General features: G+C 41.6%; 1 protein-coding gene across 1 annotated transcript in view; it reads left to right on the plus strand.

Annotated features, from left to right (window-relative positions):
* The first annotated feature begins 238 nt into the window (after positions 1-238).
* The window catches only part of RAB10 (RAB10, member RAS oncogene family), a 34,881-nt gene continuing 7,357 nt past the window's right edge, over positions 239-27,762 (plus strand). Inside the window, exons 1-3 of the mRNA XM_026080191.1 lie at positions 239-275; positions 14,952-15,012; positions 26,260-26,398. Of these exons, the coding sequence (XP_025935976.1) occupies positions 242-275; positions 14,952-15,012; positions 26,260-26,398 (234 nt within the window). The 5' untranslated portion in view covers positions 239-241. The remainder of the gene's footprint in view (positions 276-14,951; positions 15,013-26,259; positions 26,399-27,762) is intronic.

Raw genomic sequence — 27,762 nt, forward strand, 5'->3', positions numbered from 1 at the left:
TGTTGTATGATGCTTGATACCCTGAGGTTCTGATAGGCCAGTGTTGATGGATATAGCTGCAGCAGTTAAACAGCATGCCTCAATTGCTCCACCCTGTTTTGCCAGAGATAAAAAACCATATGTGTTCTTTCATTCTGTCTCAGCCATCCACATTAATTTAAATCACTGGTGGTGTCTTTGTTAATCATGCAGAAATGTGGACTTGGATTGCTGAGGCATGAATATGTTTCTGCCTTTGCACATGGGGAGGAGGATGTCACACTTGTCACAGAAAGGTAGCTAGAAACCTTTTTTTTTTTTTTTGAACTCTTGTTGATTTGAATTTAGCTCATTAAGATACTTTTCCCTACAGACTTCCAATCAGGCACCTCTGATTAATGTTTGTGAGCTCGTATATCTTAGTTCTCAGTTCACAGTTCCTCATTTCACAGGAATGTTTTTCTTTTTAATGCGGTGGTTTGTTCTTTTTGTTTGGTTGATTTTGTTTGCAAATAAGCTTCATCGCTAGCCTTTCCTTTACAGGGCGGTAATTAAATGTGTGCAGTAGACGCTAAGAATCTTACATATGTATCGAGTTTCAGCTSCTCTATTGCAACTCGCTGTCAATTTCATTGTTGAATGAGGCAGTTGCATTTAAATACTATTGAGGTGAGTACGTGTGATGGGACACCAACTAACTGATGCTGCGTAGTGAATGGAATACTGTCGTTCTTGACTTCTCGTTGTTTGGATTTGCTGTCTTAATTGCAGGTGTGGGGATGAACACCACTTTAACCTGTATGCTAAAGCTTACTTTCTAATCAACTTGTTAAATGTCTGAACAGTGCCACTTAAAACAGCTTCACAGAATTCCTGACTTTTTAATACCCCTTGTTTCTTAAGAGCCTTGTAGCTTCTGAGACCTGAATGTGTGGACATAATCTGTATTTAAGAACTGTTCCTTTTCCAGCTAATACAGTGACTTATATCTGCAAGTATCCAGTGTATAATGGGAAGGTAAGGGACTTACCTCTTCTGGAGGGCAGTAAGGCAGAATGAAAGCCATCTCAAGGTTTGCTTCTGAAGATGGTTAACTCTTCTAATGTAGGTGACAAGATGATGAAAAAGTGGAAGGTCACAGTCACTAAGTAAGTGGAACAACCTGGTGCAGGGAGAATAATCAAGGAGAGAGACAAGGGCTTGTGAATCATCCATATGTTTGATGTTAATCTTCTGTGAATGTTGCCCTCAAGTGCTCTTAAAAAGCTCCTGGTAGCAATATCATTGACTTGTGTGGTGATTTACTCTAAAATTAGCATGTAGGTGTTAACTTACTTGTGGCTTTAATATAAATATCTGAAGAGTGATATTTGAGGAGGTCTCAAGTGAGGCTAGTGGTGAAAGATGATTTTTGGTGCACCTGAAGGCTGTAATCTTGACCTAATTTAACATTCATGCTTGAAACAGATGCACAAAGGGAGCTTGCATGCCTACAACTTATCTGTCCCTTTGAAGGGCAGTGGGAATATTTTAAAAACAAATTTTAAATTAGGAAAGTGTCTTTCACTCTTCTAGTTCTGAACCTTACTGTTCATCTTTGGACTGTCTGGTTGACTATAGGCAGAGTATGAGGCAAACTGCCTGGAAAACTCTAGCAAGGCAACTCTAGATGGGGAAACTGCAGTGCAGTGGGAAGATCCCCTGTTTCTGAAAACTTTGAAGATATGTATGAATTCAAAGAATGTGGCCTTGCTCTGATAAGAGATCAGTCTAGATAACAGTGGCCTTCTATTGTTTTGGGGGATTATAAAGCCAGAGTCCTGGATTGTCACCCCAAATGAATATTCAGCTGGGTCCACCTTATTGGTTAGTCAGGGTTGGCTTGCATATATCAAATGTCTTTGTACTGTTCATTCCTGCAACACTGAGTCTCATTTATTTCAGTTTCTTATTCGTTCATAATGTATGACAGCATTTGAAAGCACAACAAATGCGTGTGTCTAGAATGGAAGAATTTAGGTCACACTGAGAAGTTGCTGTCTTGCAGGGTTGTCATCTGCTTCATTAAGGATGGATAATCATTTGAAGATGATCTGGCAACAGTGCTACTGTTGTTGACTCCGCTCTCCCTTACAAATATGTTCCAGAGATGTTCGTGTATTGATATGGTATCAGTGAAACTTAACTTGTAAAGACAACTTTCTAAAAATACTTTAAAAATTATACTGAAAAAATGAAGATTAGGGAAGAACTGTGGCAATGATTCAGAGGGACTGAAAAACTTACAGGAGAAACCTGCTGTTCAGTCCGACTTGTGTCTAGGTTTTAGATAGGATTTGATCAGCCTATTGAAAAAGGAATAAACCTTTTTGAGAATCTCTACTATGGTAGACTTTGTCAAAAGCTGAAGCTAAGCTTACTGTTTGTCTGGATTATAAGAATCTACTTCATTCTTAAAAGTGATGCTATAGGTAAATGTGTGGTTTATTAAGATGCACAACATCACACTAGCAAAAATTACTGGGTAAGAATCTTCAGCTTATCTTCTGAGAGAAAGATGTCTGGTCATAATGATTTATCTTGGTACCTAGTCTTTGAAGATAGCAGTTTCCAGGATAGTCCAGGTACAGAGACAAACCTCTTAATAATTCCTCTTGTCCCATGAATGCTAATTTCAGTACATGAAATAGCAGTTGAAGCTATAGCTATGCCACCCATAGTTTCTCTGCTTGTTTTTATGAATGCTGTGTAAGAAAAGCTTGTTCTGTACGATGGCAGTTGCTATCAAGGTGTTGTAGATTGAGGCTGGTGGCCTCAAGCTAGAGAGGTGAATGTTCACTTAAAATTGATAGTTCATGAGGGTACTAAAACTCAGTATTTAATTGGTTGCATAAATGGAAGAATGTTTAGCAAATAGATGGCTAGCAGCCTTTAGAAAAGGTGCTTTTTGAAAGGAGAAGCAGCTAAGTGTTAGGTTTGGTCTGAAAGTGGAAGATTGGCAACAGTGCCTCAAGGTGTGGGAAAGAGGAGCAAAAAAGTGTAAAAACCAATCAAACCCTCATTTGTGGCTGGTGGAATTAAACTGTAATTAAATTACTTGTTTCTCTAATTATTGTCTTTCCATGTCTAGCTCAATCAAAACTGAGCTCTCAAACAGGACTTCTGTGGATGTCTGCTGTTAACCAGTTGTTAAGTGGAACTTTGTTAGACTACTGGAATTAACTAAATGTGCATTTCCTAAGGCTTCATAAAAGATACACATTTTGCTATTTAGATGTAACTTCTGATGTTCTGTAACTGCTAAATTGTCATGACTTGGAACCTTCCAGAGCGGGAAGGCTGAGTTCTTTCTTGTTGCTGTTCTAGCTTCTGCACTCTGCGTTAGCAAAAACTTACTGCAGAGAGGATGAAACACTAAAGCACACTAAGTCATTGGATTTCTGTTTTAGTACTGCAGAAATCCCTAGTTTGCTCATATCTTGAATACTATGTTACAATCCTGGTCACTGAATATCAAAACCAAAAGAATTAAAAGTTTAGAGAAGGACAGCCAAGAAATGCAGAATGCCTTTCATGCTGGGAATGATACAGTGAGTTAGGACTTTCCCTTTGGGCTAGAAGGAGTGACCAGAGGGAATGCAATAGAAGCCTTTAAATAAGGAAGACGAGGACTTGAAAACAAGGCAAATATGGGCCTTCTACTTGAATGCTGTAGGTGATTTAGTGACAGTGAACACAAAGCTGAGGTAGTCAATGGTTCCTTTGTCTTTGCTGTGAAGGTCTTCAGTGGCAAGGTCTCCTATGCCCTTGGGCCTAGATGTAGGATTCAGGGAAGGAGGAGAGAAACTGCAAGTAACTCACAAGGAATAAGTCAGACTACTTGAGAAAACGCATTAATTTTATGGAACCAGATGGGATGCTGAGAGAACTAGCTGATTTCATTACAAGGTCACTGTATCTTTGAAAAGTTGTGGAGCCTGGGGAAGATCTCCAATGATAGGAGAAAGGTGAATGTCATGCCCACCTTCAGAAAGAACAAGAAGGATGATCTGGGGAGTTGCAAGTCAGTCAGCATCACTTTGGTCTCTGGGAAAGCCTTGAAGCAAGTTCTTGTGGAAGCCTTTTCTGGGCATGTGAAGGACTATTGGGAATAGCCAGCATGGATTTACCAAGGGTAAATCATACTTGACCATCCTAATTGTCTTTTCTGCTGAAGTCGCTAGATCTCTGGGTGAGGTAAAAGCAGTGGATGTTGTAAACCTTGAGCTTATTGAAGCCTTTGACATGGTTGCATGTAGCATCTTTGTATCCAAGTTGGGATGTCGCAGTCCATCCATCTAGAGTGCAAAATGACTGAAAAATGATTGGATCAACCTCCTCTGATTGCCGTAACATTTCAAAGGTAATAACAATCTTACCGTGGCATTGGCCAGTTATGGCCAAATACATCTCAGCTTGTCCCATGGATTTGTGTGACTTCAGTTTGCTTTAGTGGTCCTCTACTGTAAGTAGTGGCTTACTGCAACTAGTCTCAAGGGACTTTACTAATAAAAACAGGTGAAGAAAGCATCGAGTACCTTGGTGTTTGTGCCTGATGAGCGCCTCAAGGAACACCTGACCCATATTTTCCTTAGTTTTCATTTTGCTGCCAATGTACTCTTGTCTTTCATATTTGTCACTTGTTTCAACTCCACTTTCCTAATTCTATCCCTACGTGCTCACACAGTGTTGATGCAATTCTTCTGGGTAGCCTGTCCCCCTTTCTGCCTTCTGTGTGCTGCTTATTTATGTTTGAGCTCAGTCAGGAGTTCCCAGTGCTTGACCTTCTGCACACCTTTCTTGTGCTTTGAGGAGGTTATTCTTGAAGATCAACCAGCCCTCTTGGGCCCCTTTGCCCTCTGCAGGGCAGTCTCCCGTGGGACTCTCCTACCACACAGATCCTTAAACAAGCTGAGCGCTGTTCTCCTGAAGTTCAGGGTGATAACTGTTATTTGTCTTGCTCTCTTCTTTCAGGATATTAAACTCCATGATTTTGTGGTTGCTGCAGTCATGGCTGCCCTCAGTCTTCATATCTCTGTCCAGTTCTTTGTTTATGAGTAACAGATCCAGCATAGTGCCTCCCTTAGTTTTATTTGTTGATCACCTATTTCAATAAACTGTCTCCAAAGCACTCCAGAAATCTCCTGGATTTCTTGTGGCCTTTTGTCTTGCCATACTAGCTGTAGAGATGGTACTCGAGCAGGACTTTAACTATGGCCTGCAAATGTGAAGCTTTTTTCAGTTGCCTGAAGAAGGCTTCAGCTACTTATTGCTCTTGTTTGGGTTGTTTGTAGCAGATTCTCACTGCAATTGCACCCCTCTTGTCCTGTTGTCCAGTCGTTACTTATAAGCTCCCGACTGGCTTATTACTTGTTCTGAAGGAAATGTGCATGTGTTTGAGCTGCTGTGTGGAGGACATCCCTGCTTCCTGGCCTGTCCTTCCTAAAATGTCTATTCATCCATTGCAGTGCTCCGGTCTTGCAACCTGTCCCACTGCACCCCTGGAATCCTAGTAAGATCACAACTCTGCAGCTGTGCATAATTTCTCCTATGTGTTTCCYGTGCTGTGGGTGTTTTGTTCCCCCACTTGAGAGGGAGCCCTAATCATGCTGCTTTCACAGGATAAGCAAGAGGTGAGAGCCTCCTCCATCACCTGATCCCCTGAATATTTCCTCATTGCCCATGTACCTTCATTTCCCTCTAGGCTTTGGTTGTCATGCCTAGCAAACCTAGTGTTAAGCCCTCCTCTCTACATTAGCAAGTCTGTTGCCAAAGATGCTCCTGCTGTGCTTTGAGATGGATCACATTCCTCTTCAGAGACGGTCCCCTGTCATAAAGGCAAAGCCGTGCCTGTGACACCCACAGAAGATGCCCACTCCTACCTAAGCACTTTCCCTTTCACTGGCAAGCATAAGGAGGACACTACTGGGACTAACATGCCATTTCCCCAGCCCCCAGTCTCCAGTCACTCTGGATATGCTCAACATCTCCCTTGACAGTGTCAAGGGTGCAGACACAGGTGAGCTGCAAGGGATAGCAGGCCAAAGACCAGACGAGCCACAGCAGTGTCCCTGCAATGTCCCAGGCCCAAGTCTCCAGCAAGTAACAAACCATGGGAGAGAGGAAGTCTRGTCAGGAGATAGGTGCCTCCAATGCTACAGAAGGGAGTCTCCAACTGGGATTGCTGGCTGCTTTCCTACTGGTACTGATGTGTTTAGGCTCAGCTGTCTCTGATTTCTCCCCTGGCAGAGCTTGTTTTCTACTTGCATCTGCAGGTGGGGAAGGAAACTGCCTTCTATTGCCAGAAATCACAAGTCTCCCAAGATGGGGAGGGCTGGAGACTCCAGCTGCTTGTTCTAGCATAGCCTGTGGCTTTCCCTCCTTCCATGCAGCCTTCCTTGTATCCCATCTGAGCCACTGTAGAGAGCTTTGTTCAGTCTTTTTCAGTCCTCCAATGTCCTGCTGGAGGCCAGTCACTAGTGGGGGTACCTGACGAAAATTGGACCAAGTAGCTATTCCTTAACATCTTCATCAGTGACCTGGATGATGGGACAGAGTGCACCCTTTGCAAGTTTGCAGATGATACACTGTTGGGAGAAGTGTTTCATACACCAGATGATTGGGCCACCATTCAGAGGGATCTTGGCAGACTAGAGAAATGGGCAAAGAGGAACCTTGTGAAGTTCAGTAAAGGGAAGTGCGAAGGCCTGCACCTGGGGAGGAATAACCCATGTGCCARGRCAGGCTAGGGGCTGACCTGCTAGAAAGCAGCTCCACAGAGAAGGACCGGGGGGTCCTGCTGGACAACAAGTTGACCATGAGCTAGCAAGGTGACCTTGCAGCAAAGAAGGCCAACAGTATCYTGGGCTACATTAGGAAGAGCATTGCCAGCAGGTTGAGGGAGATGATCCTTCTCCTCTCCTCAGCCCTGGTTAGGCCACACCTGTGGTCCTGTATTCAGTTCTGGGCTCCTCAGTACAAGACAGACATGGACATACTGGAGCGAGTCCAGCAAAAGGCCACAAGGATGMTTAAGGGACTTGAGAGGCTGGGAGAGCTGGGACTGCTTTAGCCTGGAGAAGAGCAGGCTCAGGGGGGATCTTACCAGTATAAATACCTGATGGGAGGGAGTAAAAGAAGGCAAAACCTTCAGGCTTTTCAGTGGTTTCCRGTGAAAGGACAAGAGGCAATGGGCACAAAYTGAAATACAGGGAATTCCATTTAAACATAAGAARAAGCYTTTTTGCTATGAGCGTGATCAAACACAGGAGCAGGTTGCCTGGGGAGGTTGTGGAGTCTCCATGTTTGAAGGTATTCAAAACCCGACTGGACTCAGCCCTGAGCAAGCTGCTCTAGTAGATCCTACTTGACCTAAGTGTTGGACTTGGACAATCTCCAGAGGTCCCTTTCAAACTCAACTATTCTGTGATTCTTGATAACCTCCTTGCTGGTACTAGGGGCTGCTCTTGGGTTTCCCCTCAGCCTTCTCTTCTCCAGGCTGAACAAGCCCAATTCCTGTAGCTTCTCCTCACTTAAGTGCTCTGGCTCTGAACATCTTGGTGGCATCTGCTRAAATCACTCCAGTTTGTTGATGTCTTTCTTGTGTTGGGGGACCCAAGACTAGACACTGTATTCTGGATTTGGTCTAACAGTTGCTGAGYAAAGGGCTCACCAGTTGCTGCTGCTGGGAAATATGCCTTGTGGCACCTCACCACATTCACAGGGGTGACTSTACGAGTCCTGCACTGTCTTGAGTAGTTTTCTGGGGCCCTTTCTGTGCAGACTGCTGAGACCCCGCTAACCTCTCCTGTTGCTGTGCTCCTGGAAGCTGTCGCTTCTGAGCAGCGGTTATATAGCTGCTTTCTAGATGAATAGGAGACCCTGCGTTGTTGTGACCTGTGAGACTACTAAGAAACCGTATCATGTAAGTTTGTATTGTGAAAGTTTGTAGTCTTTTTCTTAAGTGTTTATTTTAGGTCTGAGCAGTGTGGTAGTAGCCTTTAGTTAAAAAGAATGGACGTCTGCTTTTGTGTAGGCACTTCGTTCTTGGTTTGTTCCATAGYAGTAGTTGCTTTTACTGGATAACATCTCTTCAGCTTTTGGAGTTGTCTGCCATGGTTGATGCACTTGCAGGTTTTAGTGTGAGGTCAAGAAAAATCGAAAAGAAAGGGCAAATTTTGCTGGAGAGCTTAGCTTACTCTGTGTATCTACTGTCTGGGTGCTGTCTCAGCTCTTTGTTGAAACAGAGAAGATAAAATTGACCTTAGAGCCATGTAAGTAACCTGCCCTGGTTTTTCTAAGGGAAGGAACTGGCACCAGGGCTGCAAATGCAACTATACTAGCCATGTCTTTGTGTAAAGTTTTGTTTTTGACTATACAACTTCTCCCATTAATCGCACTCTTCCTCTTCCTTTACCTAGTTCCCCATCTGCAGATGGAGAACACAGCATGGGCAAGTACTAGAGCAAAACCTGGGGTATCTAGTTTCTCTTTCCACCTCTGAAATGAGCCACCTAAAGACAGCCCAGGCCTGAGGCTCTACAGCCTGTGCTGGTTGTCTGACCTGTTTGTGTATTCTGTGGTAGGTTAGTGTTCTTGGGAGTGATCCATGACAGCCTACAGCTCTCCTTAAGAGCTAGGAAAGAGGTTTGTGAGGCTGGGATGCTCAACCATTCTCTGAGGACTTGCATGATTTTTGGAAAACTTGGATTCAGTGATCTTAATTTTCACCTTTCCAAAGCAAGATGGAGTTGTTTGTTTTTTGTGTAAGTTTGTGTTAAACAGTATTATGGCTTCTCCTTCTTCAAGGAATTCATTGCCGCACATGAGTATAGAAGAGATCCAGTCTCATCTGTGTGTGTGTGTATGGATAGGCATGTATATCCGTGTGTATATACATATGTATACACATGCACACAAAATCAACAGATAAGCATATGTATAAAATAAGTTTTCTTCTGAAAGAGGAAGACAAACTGTCTTATTTGTTTATGGGATTAAATACTATATCTATTTAAAAGCTGGAGAAGAAGGTGGGTTCAGTACTGTGAAACCCAGAGGTGGAAAGCTACCTTGATAGCTCTTTGTACATCTTCCTACAGAGGTGTAAGCAAAACTAGTATTTCCTGCTTAAGTTTAGACACTAAGAGCACTGGGTATTTGTATGTTGTCAGACTCTAAATCATTGATACGCTTCTCCTGGTATTGATTGGATTGCTCCATTTTCTGTTGCTGGTCCCCAGTATTTATTTGGTTCCTTCCCCAAGTAGCTGAACATGTTACACCTGATCAGGGCTAGATGTAAGGAAAAGTTCAGATGCAATGTAACCTTGATTCCTGATGAATAAATACCTTGTTAGAGAAACTCGTTATGATATAAAGTATCAGTTCTTTACGTGGATCTGCAGTTTCTTCGTATCGCCTGAGAGAAACCAAGTAGTCCAGGTTCTCAGGATTCCTGGTAGGCTTTGGTAATCTCTTTCAGACTTGCTTTAATGAGCAAGAGTTGGAGACTTTGTGTAGTGACTCCTTGTATTGCTTTTATTGCAATCATCTGCTGAAAAAAGACTTCACGCAGAATTTATAGCCTAGCAGGTCTACCTGTTAAAGAAATCCATGTAAGATCTGAGCTACAAATAATACAGGAGAATAGCCTGGATTCCTGTTCCATTTATAGTTACTGGACTTTTCTGCCATCTATAACTGAATGCCATGCTTTCTTCCAAAGGTAACAAGTCTTATTTCAAAAAGAAATAACATGACTGTAGAGGCCTGTCTCAACTAGCCTAAAGCTTCCTGTTGCTCGTCAGCTGAATTTTGTACCTATGATAAAACTTATGCTTTTATTCACGCTTTTGCCAAAGGATGAGAATGTAAATAACTTCAGTTTCTGTTCCAGAACAGCCTGGATAATGATTAGTTTTGGAGGCTCACTAGGGATTTCTAAATATTAAAAAGTTATAAATCTTAAAAGTGGTATCTCTTCATGGATGCCTATTACTTCCCTATGTGTGCTGGACCTGTGAAAGGGAACATCCCAGGGAGCTATAAAAATGTGGCTCCTGCTGACCCTGCAGCTGTTTTCCAGGCGGCTCTTGCTAAATTACAGTGTGCCTAGCAAAGCGGAGAAGCCATGCTGCAGACAAGAAAAAGACTACCTGATTCTTCTTAACCTAGAAGAAAGCAGTCATTTGGATTTCCTTCTGAAGAATCAGAATTGAGGTTATTACGGGATAATGTAATTTGTACGTTTGTCAGCTATTCATGTAATGCTTCTTAATCAGTCACTGTAGTATAATAACTTTCTCCTTCCCTCTTGTATTGATGGCGTTCTGTCCTTCACTCTCAAGAGCAGTTGGTTTGTGATGTAGCCATGGAAGAGTGATCTATACAGAAACCTGGAAYGGGCTTGAGAAGGTGAAACGTGATATATAACTGCTTGGATGCAGTGGTTATGAATTTTAAATACTGTCCTTTTCTGAAACAAGTCCTGAGTCTTCATTATAGTCTGAGAGCAATGGAAACTCAGAACTGCTGAGCAGGTAGTTCTGTGTTCACCARCACCTTCAGCTATGGAAGCTTACACAGACTGCACTGGAATGCTCTATCAGGAGTGACCGAACATGTGATGCTTCTGTTGATACAGAGACTTAAGAGCTGGACTTCAGCGGCCTGATGTAGAAGCCTAACATTTACGCTTCCGAGACTGTTTTTGGCCTGCATGTAGCAATTCATYGTCGGTGTTTTATGGTGAACAGGCAAAATTGCCTTTCAGTATTTGTGTAATGGCAGATTTTGTCTTTTACATATCATGAGGTCTAGTAACTTTTTTAAGCCTTGATGCTAGAAGTCTAATAACCTAAAGAAGGCATAAATAGTTTCTATCTTTTTAATGCCGTGAGTTCAGTTTTTGGTCAGTCCTAGGCCCATACCAGTTGCTTAGAGCAACGTAAGAGACTTGAAATTTGGTGGAAACCCAGAAGTGAGCTAGAAACCTTGGATGATCAGCCTATAAGAAAGCTTTGTTATTAAACTGTGTGAACTACACTAAAGCATAAGAAACTTTCCAAACTTTTACTTGAAAATGTGGAGTTATATTGACAACATAAAAATGTTTAAGATACTTCCAGGTTTTTCTTTGAATTCCACCTTGCTCTAAACTGTTAGAATTAGTATTTTACCAACACTTAAAGAGGGAATAATTTCATGTTCATCTTTAATTCATTAATTCTTCAAATTTGTACTTCTTCTATAATAGTAATATGGCCATTGATAGTAATGTGGCCCTTCTGCATGTCATTTTATTTTATTTATTTATTTATTTTTACCTGTTATCCCTCTTAAACTCTTTCCTGAAATTAATCTTCATGTCACTGGAAATTCCCCGTATCTGTAATCCATTCCTCTGAAGCCTTAAGGACTTAGCTGGAAAGTTCTTCAGAGAGGCCTGGAGCTGAAYTGGTCATAATAGCTGTGCGAAAGTCCACTTTTTCCAGTCTGTTAAAACTAATTTGGAAGTATTTATAGGCAAATGGCAATTGCTATTTATAACTTTTTCTGTTATGAAGGGCTGAACTAGTAYTATAATGTAGTTGGAATGGAAGCAGAGTATAACGTGGTATTAGAGATTTATTTTATCCCTAAATACTGAAGTTAGCTAAACCCCWCTCGGTGCAGAAAAGAGTTAACTTATTTGGCTAGCTTAGCAGCTTCCTTTATCTTAATGCGTAAAAAGTGCCTGTCAAACATCCTGCTCTCTGGGCAGAACCTACAAGTAAGCGTCACTGTATAAAATACTTTTATTTATGATCCCTTGGCAAATGCTGTGTGCTATTAATGTTTGATACGCAAATATTGCTGTGGAACACGACATCATAGCGAAYGGCTTGGCTGAAAGCAGCACAGCGGGGGGGGGGGGTGGTTAAAACTAACTCAACTGCTTTTTGGGCAGTTTTGCATGTTGGCTGTTAGCCATTTAGCGGGTTTGTTTTTCAAACCCCATATATATGATCCCAGCTATGTTGATGTACAAGTTTAGCTTAACATGAGTAATGCAATATTGCTCGGCTAGCTGCGACGAATCGAACGCTTTGAGCTGTCGTCCGCCGATTTGCTGGCGGCTACGTGCATGGCTCGTGTCCGGCGGAGGGAGCCCCGGCCAYGGAGCTGGGAGCTGCCGCGGGGGAGGAAACTTGCTTCCTTTAGAAGCAACCGCGTCACATAAGAGCCTTCCTTAGTGTGTTATTTTTTTAAAGCTTGAAATCTTTTGCGTTGTTAGAGGCCTTTAGYAAGGTGCCTTTGAATGCCCGACTGCTTAGGTTTTGTTGAAACTTCTGCAGAGCTTCATAGAAATGCTCCCTTTACTGGTATCGCGCTGGACTCCTGTGGACTGGACTTCCTGACAGCTAACAGAGTATTTCAAATAAAAGGTCTGTGCCAGGTAACCTGCAATTGGAGTCTAAAAGTTCCAAGCTGACATCCTAGAATTAGGGGACAACTTTGGCCTTTAATTGCTGCCTTGCTTTAAATCCCTAGAAATGGGGAATTTTGCCCCTTTAAGCTTAGATTAGYGTTTATGAAATACTTGAAAACTACTGTTACGGATGGCATAAGAGGCTCTGTGAAGAACTGTATTTGATAATCATTTCAGGGTTTTTTCTCCATTTTCTTTTTTGTTGTATATTTACTAGCTGTCCATCTAGTGCAAGCGTTCCTGCCTCTGCATGAAACAGGCCTGTGGGGAAGGGGCGTTCGCCTCCCCTCCCCTCGCCTTCCCCCCCGGTTGTGTAGCTGTTCTCAGAGAGGCTCGGGTGCTCTGATTTTTAGGTAAAAGAATTTAATATTTCAACTTTAAAATGAAGTACTGCTTACAGTATATTTGGGATGAAAGGAGTTAAACTTTGTAGCGTTTAAAGCAGATTTCTCATGTAGACTTGTTATATATAAAGTAATGTTTCCTAAACTCTGTTTAATCTTAATTGGTGTAAAATGACTTTGTAGATTTAGGAGGGAAATTTGTGACTTCAGCTGCTGCTTAAAAAAAGGCTAAATATAAGCAGATTTTTAGAAAACATGAAAAATCATCAGTGTTGGTTCTCTGATTTGAATTGAAAACCAGACCTCTGATGTCTAATTACTCTCAGAGCATTTTGAGGAGACCRCTGTTGGTGTTCCAGCTCCGCTGGATATCGTCTATGCCAGTACTTGTAAGCATTCGCTGAGAATGGGGTTGCAACAAGACGGGGTCCTTGAGTCCCTCTTGATCCGGAGGAGCTGGGGCTTCCTCGTCCTGACTTGCCTTGGATTGCCCCTGCCTCGATCCGAGTCCGTCTTTTCTGGACAAGAGTGATACGGTTTTCACCAGGTCTTACACGATGATGTTCTTATTTCCCTAACTTTGCTGGACATTTCTCACTAGGTGCGTGCAAGACTGTATTTGTCCATTTTAGAATTGCCTCTCTGTTGGTATATAGTTATTCCATGAAGGTAAAATGGTAATTTCTTAGCCTTCAGTCTTTCCTCTTTTTGTTGCTTAGAAACAGCTGCCGATTCGTAAAAGAAATTCTTGGTTAACAGGCAGGTAATACTGCATTTTGTACTACTGACATCCATCCCTTGGTTTTTTCTTCAAGGTTACCGATTTCTTATTTTAATTGTGCTTTTTAGAACGCCTCTCAATTTCGTGAGCAGCAGACTTTAATATGGCAATTTATTACACCAGAATTAGTAATGCAAATATTAAATACTGGTTTCAGCACTGATCTTGGCTAATGATCTGTCTCCAGTTTGATAGTTTCCTGTCCTTCCTCTCCCCTTTGGTCAGTCCTTGCATATCCCATACTCAGCTAACTTCCCTGCAGAACCGTTTCAGATTTTGCCACAATTTAACACGTGAATTATTTTGTATTAGTTGATATTAAAAGTAAAACCTCATTCATGCTCTGTCATTGAAGATGACCTCAGCTTATCCTAAGTTTTGAGAGACATGGTTAGGCCCTTCTGTCGCGTCRTGACTTCCCTCGTACAAAGCCAGAGGCAGGACCAGAGATGAACTCGGATGAAGAGAAGTAGTGGTTGGGTTCCAAGTAATTCTGATGGAGATAACTTGCGTTTTATTGCTGGTAAAAGCTTCATGTCACTTAAAGCTTTCTGTTTACATTATTGAAGCTTGAGGTTGACTGTTTATAAACTTTGTGTGTGTGTTGAATCCAAGAGACAAGCAGCGGAAGGTCTGAAATGTATCAGCAGTGTAAAAGGCAAGACGGCTATTTTTAATAGTCTGCAGTCTTGCCACATGCTCTGTTTTAAGCTCTCCCACTGACCTCTTCAAATTCAGTTAAACAGGTAACAAGCATTAAGATTTTTGAGGTTAATCTTATTCTTACAAGTAGATTATTTAGGATTAAAAGAAAGGAGAATCTCAGAAAAAAAGCTTGGCAGTTTTTTGGGAGGTGTTTTCTGAAATAGTGCCTAATCACAAGGATTAGGCATAAAAGTTGTTTAAAAAAAACATGGTTTCATCTTTTGGGAAAATAATATTTTTAAAAAATAAGAAAAAACTTGCTATTTTAATTAGGATGTTTAAATTTACACCAAACCCCAAAATTTCCTTTGTTAGAAGTTCTTCAGAAAAATTGTAAAAGCTTGATATTTTTCATTGCTCTTAAAACTAAGCAAGATGTTTAAAAGTCTTTTAGGCCAGATCATCTTAAACACTTGAAAGTGTCTGAAGTTTGACCAGTTGTGTAGACTCTCTGAGGCCCTGTTTGCGTTGGTAGCCATCCTCTTGCTTTCCAGCTTATTCTGATGTTCTTGATTTGCCTGACAATTCAATAGAAGAAGAGAAAAAGCTGTTTGAAACAATTCTGAGTTGATGTGGAATTGCTCTTTTGTAAATAAATACCAATTATTTTTTATGTATTTATTTATTTTAGGGATAGACTTCAAGATTAAAACTGTTGAATTACAAGGAAAGAAGATCAAGCTACAGATATGGTGAGTAATGTACCCAAGGAGCTATCTGGTGGCGTGCTCTTAAACCTGCTTCTGCAAGAAGCTATCTGAGTGAAGTGTAATCTCAGAAGAGACTGAGATTGCCGAGGTTACGTTCAGGAATCTAATTTCATAACTGTGGTGTGTATTTCCAGCAGTGGTAAAACTCCATGTGTGAAAAGCTCCATGTGTTAAAACTGAAAAGTGGAGTGCCAGCACTGTCTGAAGTTGTTTAAACTAGTGCGACATTTTAATAGATCCTGCTCACTCTCTTCAGCTTTTTTCAAGAAATAGGGAAAAGATCTGCGTTGCATGTGTAACTGCTGTTACTGGACCATTACTTTGGACAGGCTGTTGGCAACTCTCCTGTTTGGAAGGACAAGGATATTAGTAGTCTGTGTTTTAGTGGGAAGTGTTTTAAAACTAGAATTTTTAAACTACAAGTTGTCTTGAATCTATTTTAAATTGACCTGTCAGCCTTCCTTTGCATCAGCAAGAAACTGCAGTTCATCTCTGCACTTATTTTTTTCCATAATAAACTGTGGACAGTTTCTCAGTTGGCTGAGAAGATGACTACTTTTCTGTAGGAAAGTCTAACATGAGGCAAAACTTAAACTTTGTTTTCCTTTAGCTTTTTATGCATGTCTAGCTGGAGATTCTTTCCATTTTACTAGCCCCTTAGCAAGTTAGGGCAAGAAAGTTAGTGGCTTCTCCTAGCTTGCGTTTTTGTTTGAACTCCCTCCACAGCCAAGCGCACGTATCACTGACGCACTCTCTAGCTTTACTTTGAGTTCAGAACTTGAGTTTGCCCGTTTTGTCGCTCGCCAATAAAATCCTTATTTATTGCTTGATGATGTTTGACATTTGTAAATGCTGAACTCGTGGTACTCTGCAGCATGGATTTTAGCCAGAAGGAAGCATTGTTCTTCCTCTGAGCCGTCTTTCTACTGCCGTGAGACTGGCTGAACGATCAGCCTTCCCGACGGATGTTTTCTGAACCCTTTGGGTTACCACTGCTCTGAGTGTGCACCGTCCCTCAGCTGTGTCTCCTATCCCAGTCCCGTGAGCACCTCCTTAGCCGAAATGCGCCAGCTTAGCTATTTAGTTTGTGTCCGGAGAAGAGGAGAGTTGTCAAAATTGATTTTGTTTTAAAAACCGCGTAGCTGGTGGATAAAGAAGCATGTGGATGCTGAAGTAACTCAGTGCCCAGGAACGCTTCGTTGGGGAGCAACAGAGGGCAGCCTCTCCGTAAGGGCAGTGTTTTAGGCTGGGATGCCTAAAGAAGGATAGTWGTAGATAAGCTGGGAACTGAAAGCAGAGCAATAAAAAGGAAGAGACTGAGCCATTCAGGCTAAAGAGGCATTCAGGTGTAATATAGCTTCCCCGATCGAGTTACTGGGGATCTGTTGCTATGATCTTAGTCTGTTGGACTGCTAACATTCAGATTTTCAACCCAAATCAAAGCATAACTTCTAACAATCATTTTGTGCATCGTATTTTTTTTACCAAACCAGGATGGATGCTGTGAATTTCAATAGGATAGAAGGATAGAACAAAACACTGAAATGACTTAAAACAAAGTCTTAGACTAAACATCGGAAAAAATCCTCATGAAATGTAATAATTGAATATATGGAATACTGAGGATGTGGAATGTGTGTATAGACAGACAAGCAAGCTGTCATGAAATTGTAAGCACTGTGGGGTTTAGATGCTTAGAGAAATGAAGAGAGGTTTGGATGGGCTGAGTTTTATTCTAATACAAATATTAATCTTGTATAGCTTTGGCAAGTAACTTCACTTCCCCCCCGGAAGACCTTAAAGTACTACGATACAGGTTCTCAGCGTGATCATGCTAACATGTGGTTCTGATTGTTAGATATTGACAGAATACTCATATTTTGTACCAAATAAATGAACACTGACAAACTCATGCCCTAGGTGTCTTGGAATAGACTATTCCTGATTGTTGGACATGGAACTCTTCAAAATTTTTTTAGCATCTTTAATTGAGACGTGTTTCCTGGTGCAGCACTCCAAAGTAACCGCTTTCCGAGTGAGGAGTGTTGATGGGACAAAGTCAAGAAATACTGTGAAGTAACACATAGGGAATTGCTAGCTTTCCCAAAGTTCACTGAATGCATTGTAAAATAACTTCAACAGATTTCTGGGGAGTTGAGCTCAAGAAGCATATGATTCATGGGATGGTTGTTCTGACTGTAAATGACGGATGACCTGGTAAGCAAGCATGGAATTTTTACTAGGAGTATTTAAGTGTAGTTGCAACCTTTAAGTGTTGCAAAGATGAGAGGTGGTTTGTGAATCTACAAAAGCATGCTCCTTGTTCCTGACAGTTTGAAATTTCACTTTTGAAATTAAACTTGTCAAGTTTTGGATAAAGTTTCCTATGGCACACGCTCGTCATGCAAAAAATATGGGGCTTTATCTAAGACTCTGCCATTTCCATCTTTGCCTCTAAAAGGATTTTTGCCCAGCAGTGGTTTGCTGGTAGCTAGAATAGCAATGTGTTTTGGTTAAGATACTTTACTTTGTGTAACGCATCTATATTTAACTGTCACTTCCTGTATTTAAACTGAACCTTTATTTCTGGGAGTTACATAACATATTTCCAGGACAACACCTCGTCCCCTCCGCAGTAGCTCAGTAAGCAAGGGATGCACTGGGGCCGAGGGTTTCCCCRCTAAACTTGCGGCTGTGCTGATAGCTTTTCTTGCTTTGTGCCGAGAGGAGGGAATGTGCTTCTGTTACTGATGTAAATGCACAAAAGCTAACATAGCTGAATCGATTTAAAGAATATATTCTGAATCATGGGTAGAGCTTTCACGGGGATGTGGCTACCATACTTGAATAAGCTGATCAGAAGATAACAAAAGAGCTTCAGTGAAGAGAAAACAGACTCAGTTTCAGTTAAGGACAGGAGACGGGACACTTGGTACTTGGGTGCTTCCAGTTACGTTGCAGTTATGCCTGTGCCTCAGGTGTGTTTTAGGCAGGATATCCATGTTCAGAATTTAAAGGAGGAATGACTGTTCATTTCTGTCTGCCCCCCCTGAAAGCAATCAGCCCATTTCTGAGATTGTGTGTCACTTTGTTTGCCCTCTTCTTTGTGTGAGCTTCTGAGCTGCTGCTTCTGGTCCCTGACAAAAACAGGATGCTGGGTGCAATAACTGTGTCTGGCCTCGTCCCCAACTGCAAGTTCAGCGGTGGGTCTCTAAAGTGGAATGCTGTTCTCTTCTTGCTTGTTATCCATCCATTTTATTTTTAAACATCTTGGGAAGCAAAGGTAGTTTTGTCTTGTATTATTATTATTATTATTAGTGGTGGTGGTGGTAGTGCTTATTTAGATTGATACCTACCTTGAGGTTTTTTCAGTACTTGACATTCATCTTCATTTCAGAATAGTGAAATTCAGCTGTTTCCAAAATGACAGATGCTAACAGATAATTTTGTACACTAAAGAACTTAGTATATGTTAGCCATTTTCCAAATATGAAGGAGTTTCTTTACATAAAGTTGCCCAGTGTTTACAAAGGACCTGGGCTTGATAAACCATCGCTGGCAAAAGCGATGACTGAACAAACCTGTAGCTTGCAGAACAAGCCTTGAAAGGTTTCTACATCAGTGGGGACAATTAAGTATTTGATTAAGTAGCATTTGGTATTTACAAAGGTGAAGGGTGTATTTCTTTTCTCATACAGAAAACAATAGAAATAAACTGTTTCTCAATTTAAAATTACTATATTAACCTGCCTCTCACTGAACCATGTAATCCTCCATCACCATGCGTTAAACGCATTAAATCTTCTGCATGCTGCTGTCCTTGTATAGGAGCTGCTCTCTGTCTGCAAAGCTAGATCATTGGGTTTTAGTGCCCTGCAGCATCGTCAGAAACCTGACACTTCTTATGCTTTTGTGTGTTGGTTAGTGCAGATTTTTGTACTCTTCAGGACGGGGACAGTCTCTCGTACCTTGTCTAGCACGATGAGAGATCAGTGTCACAGAAYGGCAGATAAGAACAGCTCTTTCTAATACAGCTCTGCTCCTTTCCTAAAAAGCAGGACAGCTATGTACCTATTAYAGGGTATGGAGACTAAGCACACGTGATGATGTCTCAGTYRTGCCTTGACCTTTAAGATATGCAGRAGTGAAGTAAGAATACCCAAGGTCAAGCTGAGTTAAACCTCACCAGAGGCGATAAACAACTTGCTATTCCATAGCTGTTAAAAAGTGGAGYTGCTGTTCAGTAAAGTTCGAGCTAGGATTAAAGATATTGCTCCAAATGTTAACGTGCGTCTTCGTTGCAAAATGGTGTTGCAATGGAGAGAGGAGGTTGGGACAAAGGGAAGTGGAGAGTGGTGGGGTGGGTAGCGAGCAGGACTGCGTTTGTGTGCATGAAACTCCTGTACAGCTTGAGTTACGCTGGGCAAGCTCAGCACAGTGTGGGCTGCAAGCAAGGAGGAGGACGGGAGGCTGCTCTTGGGACGAGCCTCCTGCGGGAAGGAGCTTGGTCAGTGCAGGAAGGGTCACGGCGTAGCCAATGGTGGTAGCAAAGGATGGAAGAATCGAGGGTCCTCTTAATTAAGAGCAAAAATGGACAAGTAGTACAGTGACCTACAGTTGATGATGTGATGCCATGTGGAAAGTTACTAATGGTGGGATTTAGTACAGGATTTGGCAAAAAGATATAGGTACAAACATTTGGAGATAAAAATATTTATGAAGGGTGGCACCTGGAAGGAAAGGCACTGATGGATTTCTTGAAAGATACTGATATTTTCAGTAATGGTCATAGCACAGAGAAGGGAGGGAGAAGGGAAGAGCCAAAGTAAGAATGATTACTGCTCCAGAGAGAGGTAATATTATCATTGTAGAAGTGATGAAACACTTCTGAGGAACAGAGTAATAGAACTAAAAATGCAGCTGTGGAGAATGTAATATCATACGCTCTGGGAGCTTGGGTACAATTGCTTTGCAGTGGGAGCTGAAAGGCTAAGGCATCCTGTAATTCACTGAACTTACTAGCATAAATGCAGCAATTGAAAAATTAAAGTGACTTTTTTCTGATACAATGGGTGCGATCATTTCCTGTGGGCAGGGAAATAAGTGTCATGGTCTAATATAATATACAGTTTTGATTACCATGTTTCGGAAAGGACAAGTAAGATGATCAGAGGGATGTAATAGCTGTTTTAGAAGGAACAACTAAAAASATTAGGATTCTTCAGTTTGCAGGAGAAGTGACCAAAGGGGATTTTTAAAAATACGAGTGTCTTGAAAAAGGTAGGTAGATTGGTTTGCTCATTGCCTCTTCCAATACAAGAACGTTGGTTCTAGCCAAGGCTGGAAGGTGGCGTGTGAAAACCACAAGCAAGCGACTTTAATGCTGCACGCAGTTAAGCTGTGCAACTCCTCATCACGCGGTGTTGTGGTAGCTGCACATTGACATGGGTTCAAAAGGGAGTTCACAAAAGAACAGTCTGTTTGCGACTGTTCAGCATACAGATGTGATCTCTGAAGTGATCTCAGAAGTCTGYGGACTACAAAGACCTGGAAGCTGTGAAAATATTCTGGGGAAAACCTCTGCTGTTTGCTGCTGGAGAAAGGCTGGCTGAACCGCTGGCGCGACCAGGTGTGGCTGTTACGTGCTTGTGGGTACACACAGAAGTCGGCTCCAGATTTTTCATTCAGTGAAGTGAAGACTGAAAGGAAATATTATTGCTATGCTTAAATACCTAGTGGTGGCAGATGCCAAAGGAAGAAGGAAGCCCTCTGAGCTCAAGGACTGTGGAAATCAAAGTTACTGGAAATCCACCAGCGGGGATGGGAGACACTAGATGAGGTTCTAATTCAGTGTAATGGGGATGAAGCAGAGAAAGGAAAAGGTGGAGATAAGGCTGGAAATAAAGAAGTCGTGATACATCCTGTTCTGCTACTGCAGAAAAATGTGTCCCGGGAGCCCTCTTTCTGCTCCTTCACAAATACTCGGTGAAAGCCGTATGCAGAGAATACTTAACTACTCGGAGGCCTCTGTGCCTGGACTCTGGAGTCCGGGCAGATTACTAGGAACTCCAGGAGGTAATCCCAAAGGTGAACCAGCAGGATGCTGATACTGGGAGAGTGAATTGGTTTAAACAACAAAAAAAGCCTAGTGCTAACAGTGTGGAGCGCGGGAGGGCAGAAAGCTGTTCAAGAAACAGCTGCAGGATTTACGTACAGGTTTCCTGGGGTTATAAGCAGGGTGGGGTTATGTGAAGAGTGAGTGAGTGATGAGCCTCTTCAAGAGGTCAGTGTTTGCTCTTCCGAGCAAGTGTAGTAGGTAATCCAAGCTTTCATAAACAACCACACGCATATACAGTTGCATTTCAGTGCCTTGATTCTTAAAGACTGACCAAAATATGTGGATACAGCTATATTCAGGGTTGTGCAGAGGTTCTTGGGGACTAACCGCTGTTGACTTCTCATTCGTGAATTTTCCGTTCATCGGTTTTCCTGGCAACCTGCCAACGTGCAGTGTGTGTCGTCAGGCCCGTAACAAGGAACTCCAGCAGACGGGAATGTAGGTACGCGAGTGAAGCGCTTGCTGCTGCTCGCACCTAGGACAGGCTTGCTGGCAGAGTTGCTGCCCTGTAAGCGTCTGAGCGGGCTGCTTGTAATGCTAATGCCGGAAAGTTGAGATCGAAAAAGTTAGAATAAGAACCTGAAGAACTTCCAAAGCTGAGAAAGACAAATTATCATCTTCTCTTAACTGGGAAGTTCTCCTCAGTGGTATATACAACGGTTATACTTAATAGTGATATAATAGAACAGCTATTAGTATGGAATCAGCAAGAATACAAAATTGCTTTTGTAATAAAAAGCACTTAATTTGGAGAATTGAAGACATCTAATTTTTTCTTTTTTTTCCTGCCTAACTACCACTCTGATCCTCATGTCTTTACGTAAAACTTGAATGTCAGTGTGTTTTCCTAAAGTCTTGTTGACTGACTCCAAATTCTAGAAATAACTTTATTTTTTTTTAAATATGCAATTCTTAAATTTGTGTAGAAGAACATAAAGTAAAACTTTTTCTGTCAGTGCATCATAGCTGGGAACACATTTACCTGGCTAGAAAACTTCCTGCAAAATTTTCTGTTTTATTCTGCATTAAGCTTCAGAATATGATCTTTTCTAAAGCAACTTATGTTCCATGCTTAGTAATTACAAAAATAATCACCCAAGCTGAGTCTAAGTAAAAAATTTGCATCAGTGTAGCTAATGGAGATAGTTACACATGTATGGATTTCCTAATGTATGCAAGAGCTGGCATGCAACAAGTATGGTGATGTCCGCCTAAAGCTGCCAACAGCTCCACTAATTAGATATGATCAATCTTACTAATTTTTGTATTACCCCAAGAATGTCTAAAAGTTAACTCTTTTGCCGTTGACTGCTTTTGAGACAATTTGGCATGGATAGATTTCTATATAACTTTTTTCTGGACGAATATTTCTTCAGAAAAGCTGAAATTTGCCAGTCATGAAGTGTCTTACAGATGTTCCTCTGTGCAGGAAGGTCTTCCACCCGGTGGCTAAAGCTTCTGCAGCATACCTGGTATTAGCAGTGCAGGCTCAGTCGTTCAATGCAGTATTCTGCAGTGTAGTTTTTTAAAAAAGTAATTGAAGATACCGTGGGACGTTATTGAAAACCTTAGGATTATTTTTCTGGGAATTACTTGATTTAATACACTGAAGACCTTTATTTCATGCTGTGTGGACTGGAAGGACCTTCATAAATCATCGGGTATTCTCTCTTGTTGCAACCATGTAAACCTTTCATATACAAATCATGCTACACTGTAAGGTTTTTTTGGTCTCTGCTAGGTCAGTTGGAAAGCTGTCCCAGAAATTCCCTTCTCTTTTGGTTAGGCTTTTAATATCATATAGCGTAGGCATATTTGAATATTGGCAAGTGAATAATAGATTTTTCGCTTTTCTTGTGCTTTTCCTTTCCGTCCTCTCACTATTTACACAAGACAACCTTCTTTGCCTTCATTTTGCAGCTAAACAAGTCCAGTTCTTAGTTTCCTCTTGTGCAGCAGAGGCTCATTTTCCTTGGCTACCCTGCTAGTCCTTGCCTGCATTTATTTTAGTGTGGAGAACTTCTGACCGCTGTGGTCGGGCTGGCAAGGGAGCGCTCTAGACCCCGGGTGTAGGTGTTCCCTAGCTTCCACGGATGCTCAGCTACAGCAAGCATTTAAGAGGCACCCATAGCTTTCGAGTGGATTCTTATGTCTTAGAGGTTTGAACAAAAGAATGGAAACTTAGAGCGATAAGCAAGACGTGGTCTCAGGTCCTCTGATGCCATTTACACAAGGTGGATTCATCAGTCTTGGACAGTTCGAAAACATAACTCATTTCCCCYGTGTTGTTTGCTTCAATCAGTTCCCTGATATCAGATCCATTAAGAGTTATCTTTGAATAATGAATGGAGAGATCCATTAAGATGGGGAAAGGGCAAATAGTTACTTGCTTTTTCCCTCCCCAGCCTTCTTTTCATCCACTTGCTTAGTTTCAATTCCCAGAAAAATTACTGGAGGAGTTAACTAAGCAAGGCAGTTGAAGGCACCTAGGAGAGGACAAGAAATGAGTAACATATATATATTTAGTACAGTAAGGCATTTCTGACACTGTCCTGCGTCATATAAGCAAGTTAGGGGAAAAATGAATTAGGTGGAAGAACTATCAAGCAGCTACAAAACTTGTGGGGGAGGAATTAAACTATGTGCAAGTAGGAGTTTTGCTGAGATGTTTTGAAGGAGTCTTTCCCAAGTTTCGTGATAGGCAATGTTTTCTTTAATGATTTGGATGAAGGAATAGTATGGTTATTATATTGAAGATAAGCAGGAAAAGATGAAGTTGCAAAGTACTGATAATATAGAGGACTGGATTATAGTTTGGACTTTTTTTGACTGATTGGAGAAATACCCTTGAAAAGAGCTCTGGGAAATTCATTAGAGACAAATGCAAAGTTGTACAGTTCAGTAGGTATAATCGATGGCTTGAATATGAGAAAAGCCACTTGATGATGCGGAAAGGGCGGGGGGGGGGGGGACGCAAACAGGCTGCTCTCGTGTGCTGAGCAGTGATCTGGGGTCCGAGCCAAACGGAGCTGATGGGATTCTTTAAGCAGCAGCTTTGCAGAGCGTTTCCTCTGCCTCTCGGGAACTTTTCCTCCCTGACGCCATGGGGTTTAAGGGCTTTTGATTTATTCCCTATTTGCCGTATAACAAACTGATATATGGCCAGAACTCTGCTGTGCGCTTAATCAGCCTGAAGTAGCAACTACAGTCGGTGTTTCTTAGCTTGACGGTAGGTGGCTTGGTGGGGGCGAGAGCTGAATTGTCACCAGTCTGAATTGCCTTGTGGTTTCTGTATTCGGACGAGGCGTTTGCTAGCCCCTAGGTACAGTTGAAAGGGCAATGGATTGAACTAGTTTACCGTCAGTCTGTGATCTTTGCTGAGGCTATTGGTTTCTGAATGAGGAAATTGGTGCCTGTGGGCCAGGTGGGGAACGCTGCACGTATGCTTAGCTGTTTTCTATTAGAGGCTAAACAGGTGTTTCTAAAAGAGTCTCAAATACCTGTAGTGTGTTTCTCAAAAAAGCCTCAAATTGTGGAAATCTGGACTGAAATCTTTCTAAAGTCAGTTAGGGAATGTTTAATCACAACTTGAATCCGTTTAAATTTGGAGGTACCTTTGTTTCTAGCTTGTGAGAATAGCATCATTGAAAACTGTCAGTAAATAAGTAATCTGTCGGGTTTATGCCCTCTGAAAGGCATGTCTGTGCAGTTCACTCTAAATACTCAACTGAATGGCATGCAAGTTTTTGTTTTTTTGTTTTTTTTTACCAAATGTGATGCATCCCATCAAAGGTCTCAGGACTAGAAGAGAAATACGCCTTCATTAACCTTTCATAATCAGTGTTCATCATCTTCCTTATAGAAATTGATAACATAATATTAAAGTTATAGTATATATCTTAGATTTATTTTTATACCCTTCTTTTGACCTAAAATTTCAGGAATATAAACTTCTAAGATAAGTTTAAAGCTTTATAGACCTGATCTGAAAACAGTTTTTTTCTCTCGTAAATATATAATATCTGAGTCCCAGAAAATGTTGAGCCACTGTCTTCCTGGCTGCTCAGCAGCTGCAGAGATGGAAAGGGAGCTTCTCGTTCCCTGCGCTTTTGCTGGATCGGTTCGTTGGGTCAAGTCATCACTGGCTGCGGTTCCAGTCTTTTCTGACTGCTAGAGCAGCACTGCTAGACAACCTAGAACGTTTTAGGAACTCTGTATGGAAACTTTGGTCCTGGATCTGCTAGGTGTGTGCCGTGTCCAGTCAAGCTGGTCAGTGGTTATTACGTTTAACCTGCAGACTGTAGTTGGAGTCCTGAAGTGACTTGCAGTTGTGTGTTTGTTTTGGAAGAACTGCTCTGTAAAATGAGAATGTTTTGGACGACAGAACATTTCTAGGGTTACTCGGACACATTCCCAATGCTGAAGCTCACAGTTGTGTTGAAATATTATTAGAGCATTTCTTTCTCCTGGTTATATTCTGTCAGGTACCAGGTCTCACTGATACTAAAAAGTCTTTGGAACACTTTAAGATATGAAACTTCAGAATAAAAACATCATCTTTTGGGCACAATTTTCAAGTTGACAACTTAATTGTGATGGCTTTCAGTTTAAAAAAAAAAAGTTTATAATTAGCAAATTTCTATCATAACTTGATACCAGCATTATTTAATACTATAACTAACCACTTTGCTGTTCAACAGATCTGTTCATCTTCTACCTCCTAAGTTATATAAACTGAGTTAAGCAGTCCAGTATCTTTTGCCTTTGACATAGTTGACTCTGAAATGTGTTTTTAAAAAAATCCCCTTTAAAGTAAAATCGAAAGAGAAAAATTCCAAGCCTTAACTTTCTGTATCCTTATTACGAGCCCGGGTTACTGAAACTTGCCTTTTCTGTTCTCTGAATGTTTAACTGTGTCTGGGAGGGGATGGGCCTGCCTTGGAGCTCCTGCTGATGCACACAGTGCATCCTGCCGTTCGTCGAAAGAATTGCACGTCCTAGGTGATGGAGTGAGGGAACAGGTACCCGCCGTGCCCTCCTGTCTAGCAGATCTACCTTGCCGCTTGCTGCAGTGCTCACCTCTCATGTGTGCTCTCGTCTGTTCTTCGCAGGGACACAGCAGGGCAGGAACGATTTCACACCATCACCACCTCTTATTACAGAGGTGCCATGGGAATCATGCTAGTATACGACATCACCAACGCCAAGAGCTTTGAAAACATCAGCAAGTGGCTCAGAAACATAGATGAGGTGAGTAGTGTCTTTGAGATCCTAGACTTTGAGCTGTTTGTTGTGACCCATAGAACATGCGATGAGTCCCACAGAACTCAGTTTTGGGAGTGCAGCTTCTGTTTYGACCCAGGCAGGAGGTGCTATGGATGATTTAATACGGGGATTTGGATGCTGCTCTCAGACTGACTTGTGTGTTGCTTCCCTCCCTCAACTCTGCCTTCAGCAGTGGCGTGAAGGGTCACAACGCTGCACTGTGGCTGCTGATGTCACTGCAGTGAAATGCCAGAGTTCAAATTCAAATGTGAACAAAACTAATTTCTGTGCTGGAGAATACTTGGAGGAAAGGGATACGTGATTTTGATGACTGGGAATTGAAGTTCTCAAGAAGAGCTGCCAGGACAAAGTGGCGCACAAAGAAATCATGCTAAGATGGAACTTGTGGAGTAGCTATGAGAATAGATCCCCTCTAGTACTAACCTATTTTGTTAGGCTGTGTAAATCCTCAAAGATAATTAAATGTGGTTCTCTCCATTCCCTCAAAATTGATGTTAGGCTATATTTGCAGATTTATTATAGCTGACTGTTGCAGATAGTATTGCAGACTGCTTTTGTCAAATGTTAGCAACTTATTCAAATCTGGATGGCTGATTTTTGCCTTTATTAGAAGAATACCAAAAGAAAGAGGTTGGTAAAATTTCAAGTGAGGTCAAATGGAGCAGAGGAAACCAGTGTGGAAACCAAAAGAGACTGGGTCCTCAAGAGCCTGTTCCTGGGGAATCCTGAGGTGTGAGCAGCCCAGCTGTGAGCTTTCACCTGTATTGTGCTATCTGCAGATGGAATAAATGTGTGGGTTTTCCAGTTTTCTTTTCATCCTAGAAAACATGGAGAAGAGCTTGTGGAACTGAGCATCAGGAGATAGGTGCTGCCAAGCTTTGCTGGTTGAAGCATTGAGGCTGGTGAAAAATTCTTACAGAACAAAAATGTGATATTAGGCCTTTAATTTCCTTGTAGAAGAAATGGAATAATATATACTGTTTATGGAAAGGTATAGATATAGATAGGTAGAGAAGTGAGAGACAAAATTGTAAGGCAGCAAAGACTCTGCAGTTTGCTGAATCTGAACTTGAAACCAAGGCCCGTAGATTCTGCAGTTGCTTTGTTTAAGAAACTTAGCAATATCCAGGATGGTAAGTAATGAACGTCCTTCATACCATTCTGTCTGAGATAGCAGATGCATTTGCTGACCTCAGTCTTTCAAATCTGTGTAGCAGAAATCCCTGTGGCTGATTTCAGGTGTGCTGTGAAGGCATTTCTGGAGTTCAACAGGTGATGTTTGACACCTTAGGAAGTGTTTTTATTATGGAATAAGCTCGCTAATGAAG

The sequence above is a fragment of the Apteryx rowi genome, unplaced genomic scaffold (assembly GCF_003343035.1).
Source record: "Apteryx rowi isolate R43461 unplaced genomic scaffold, aptRow1 scaffold_511, whole genome shotgun sequence".
Classification (NCBI taxonomy): domain Eukaryota; kingdom Metazoa; phylum Chordata; class Aves; order Apterygiformes; family Apterygidae; genus Apteryx; species Apteryx rowi.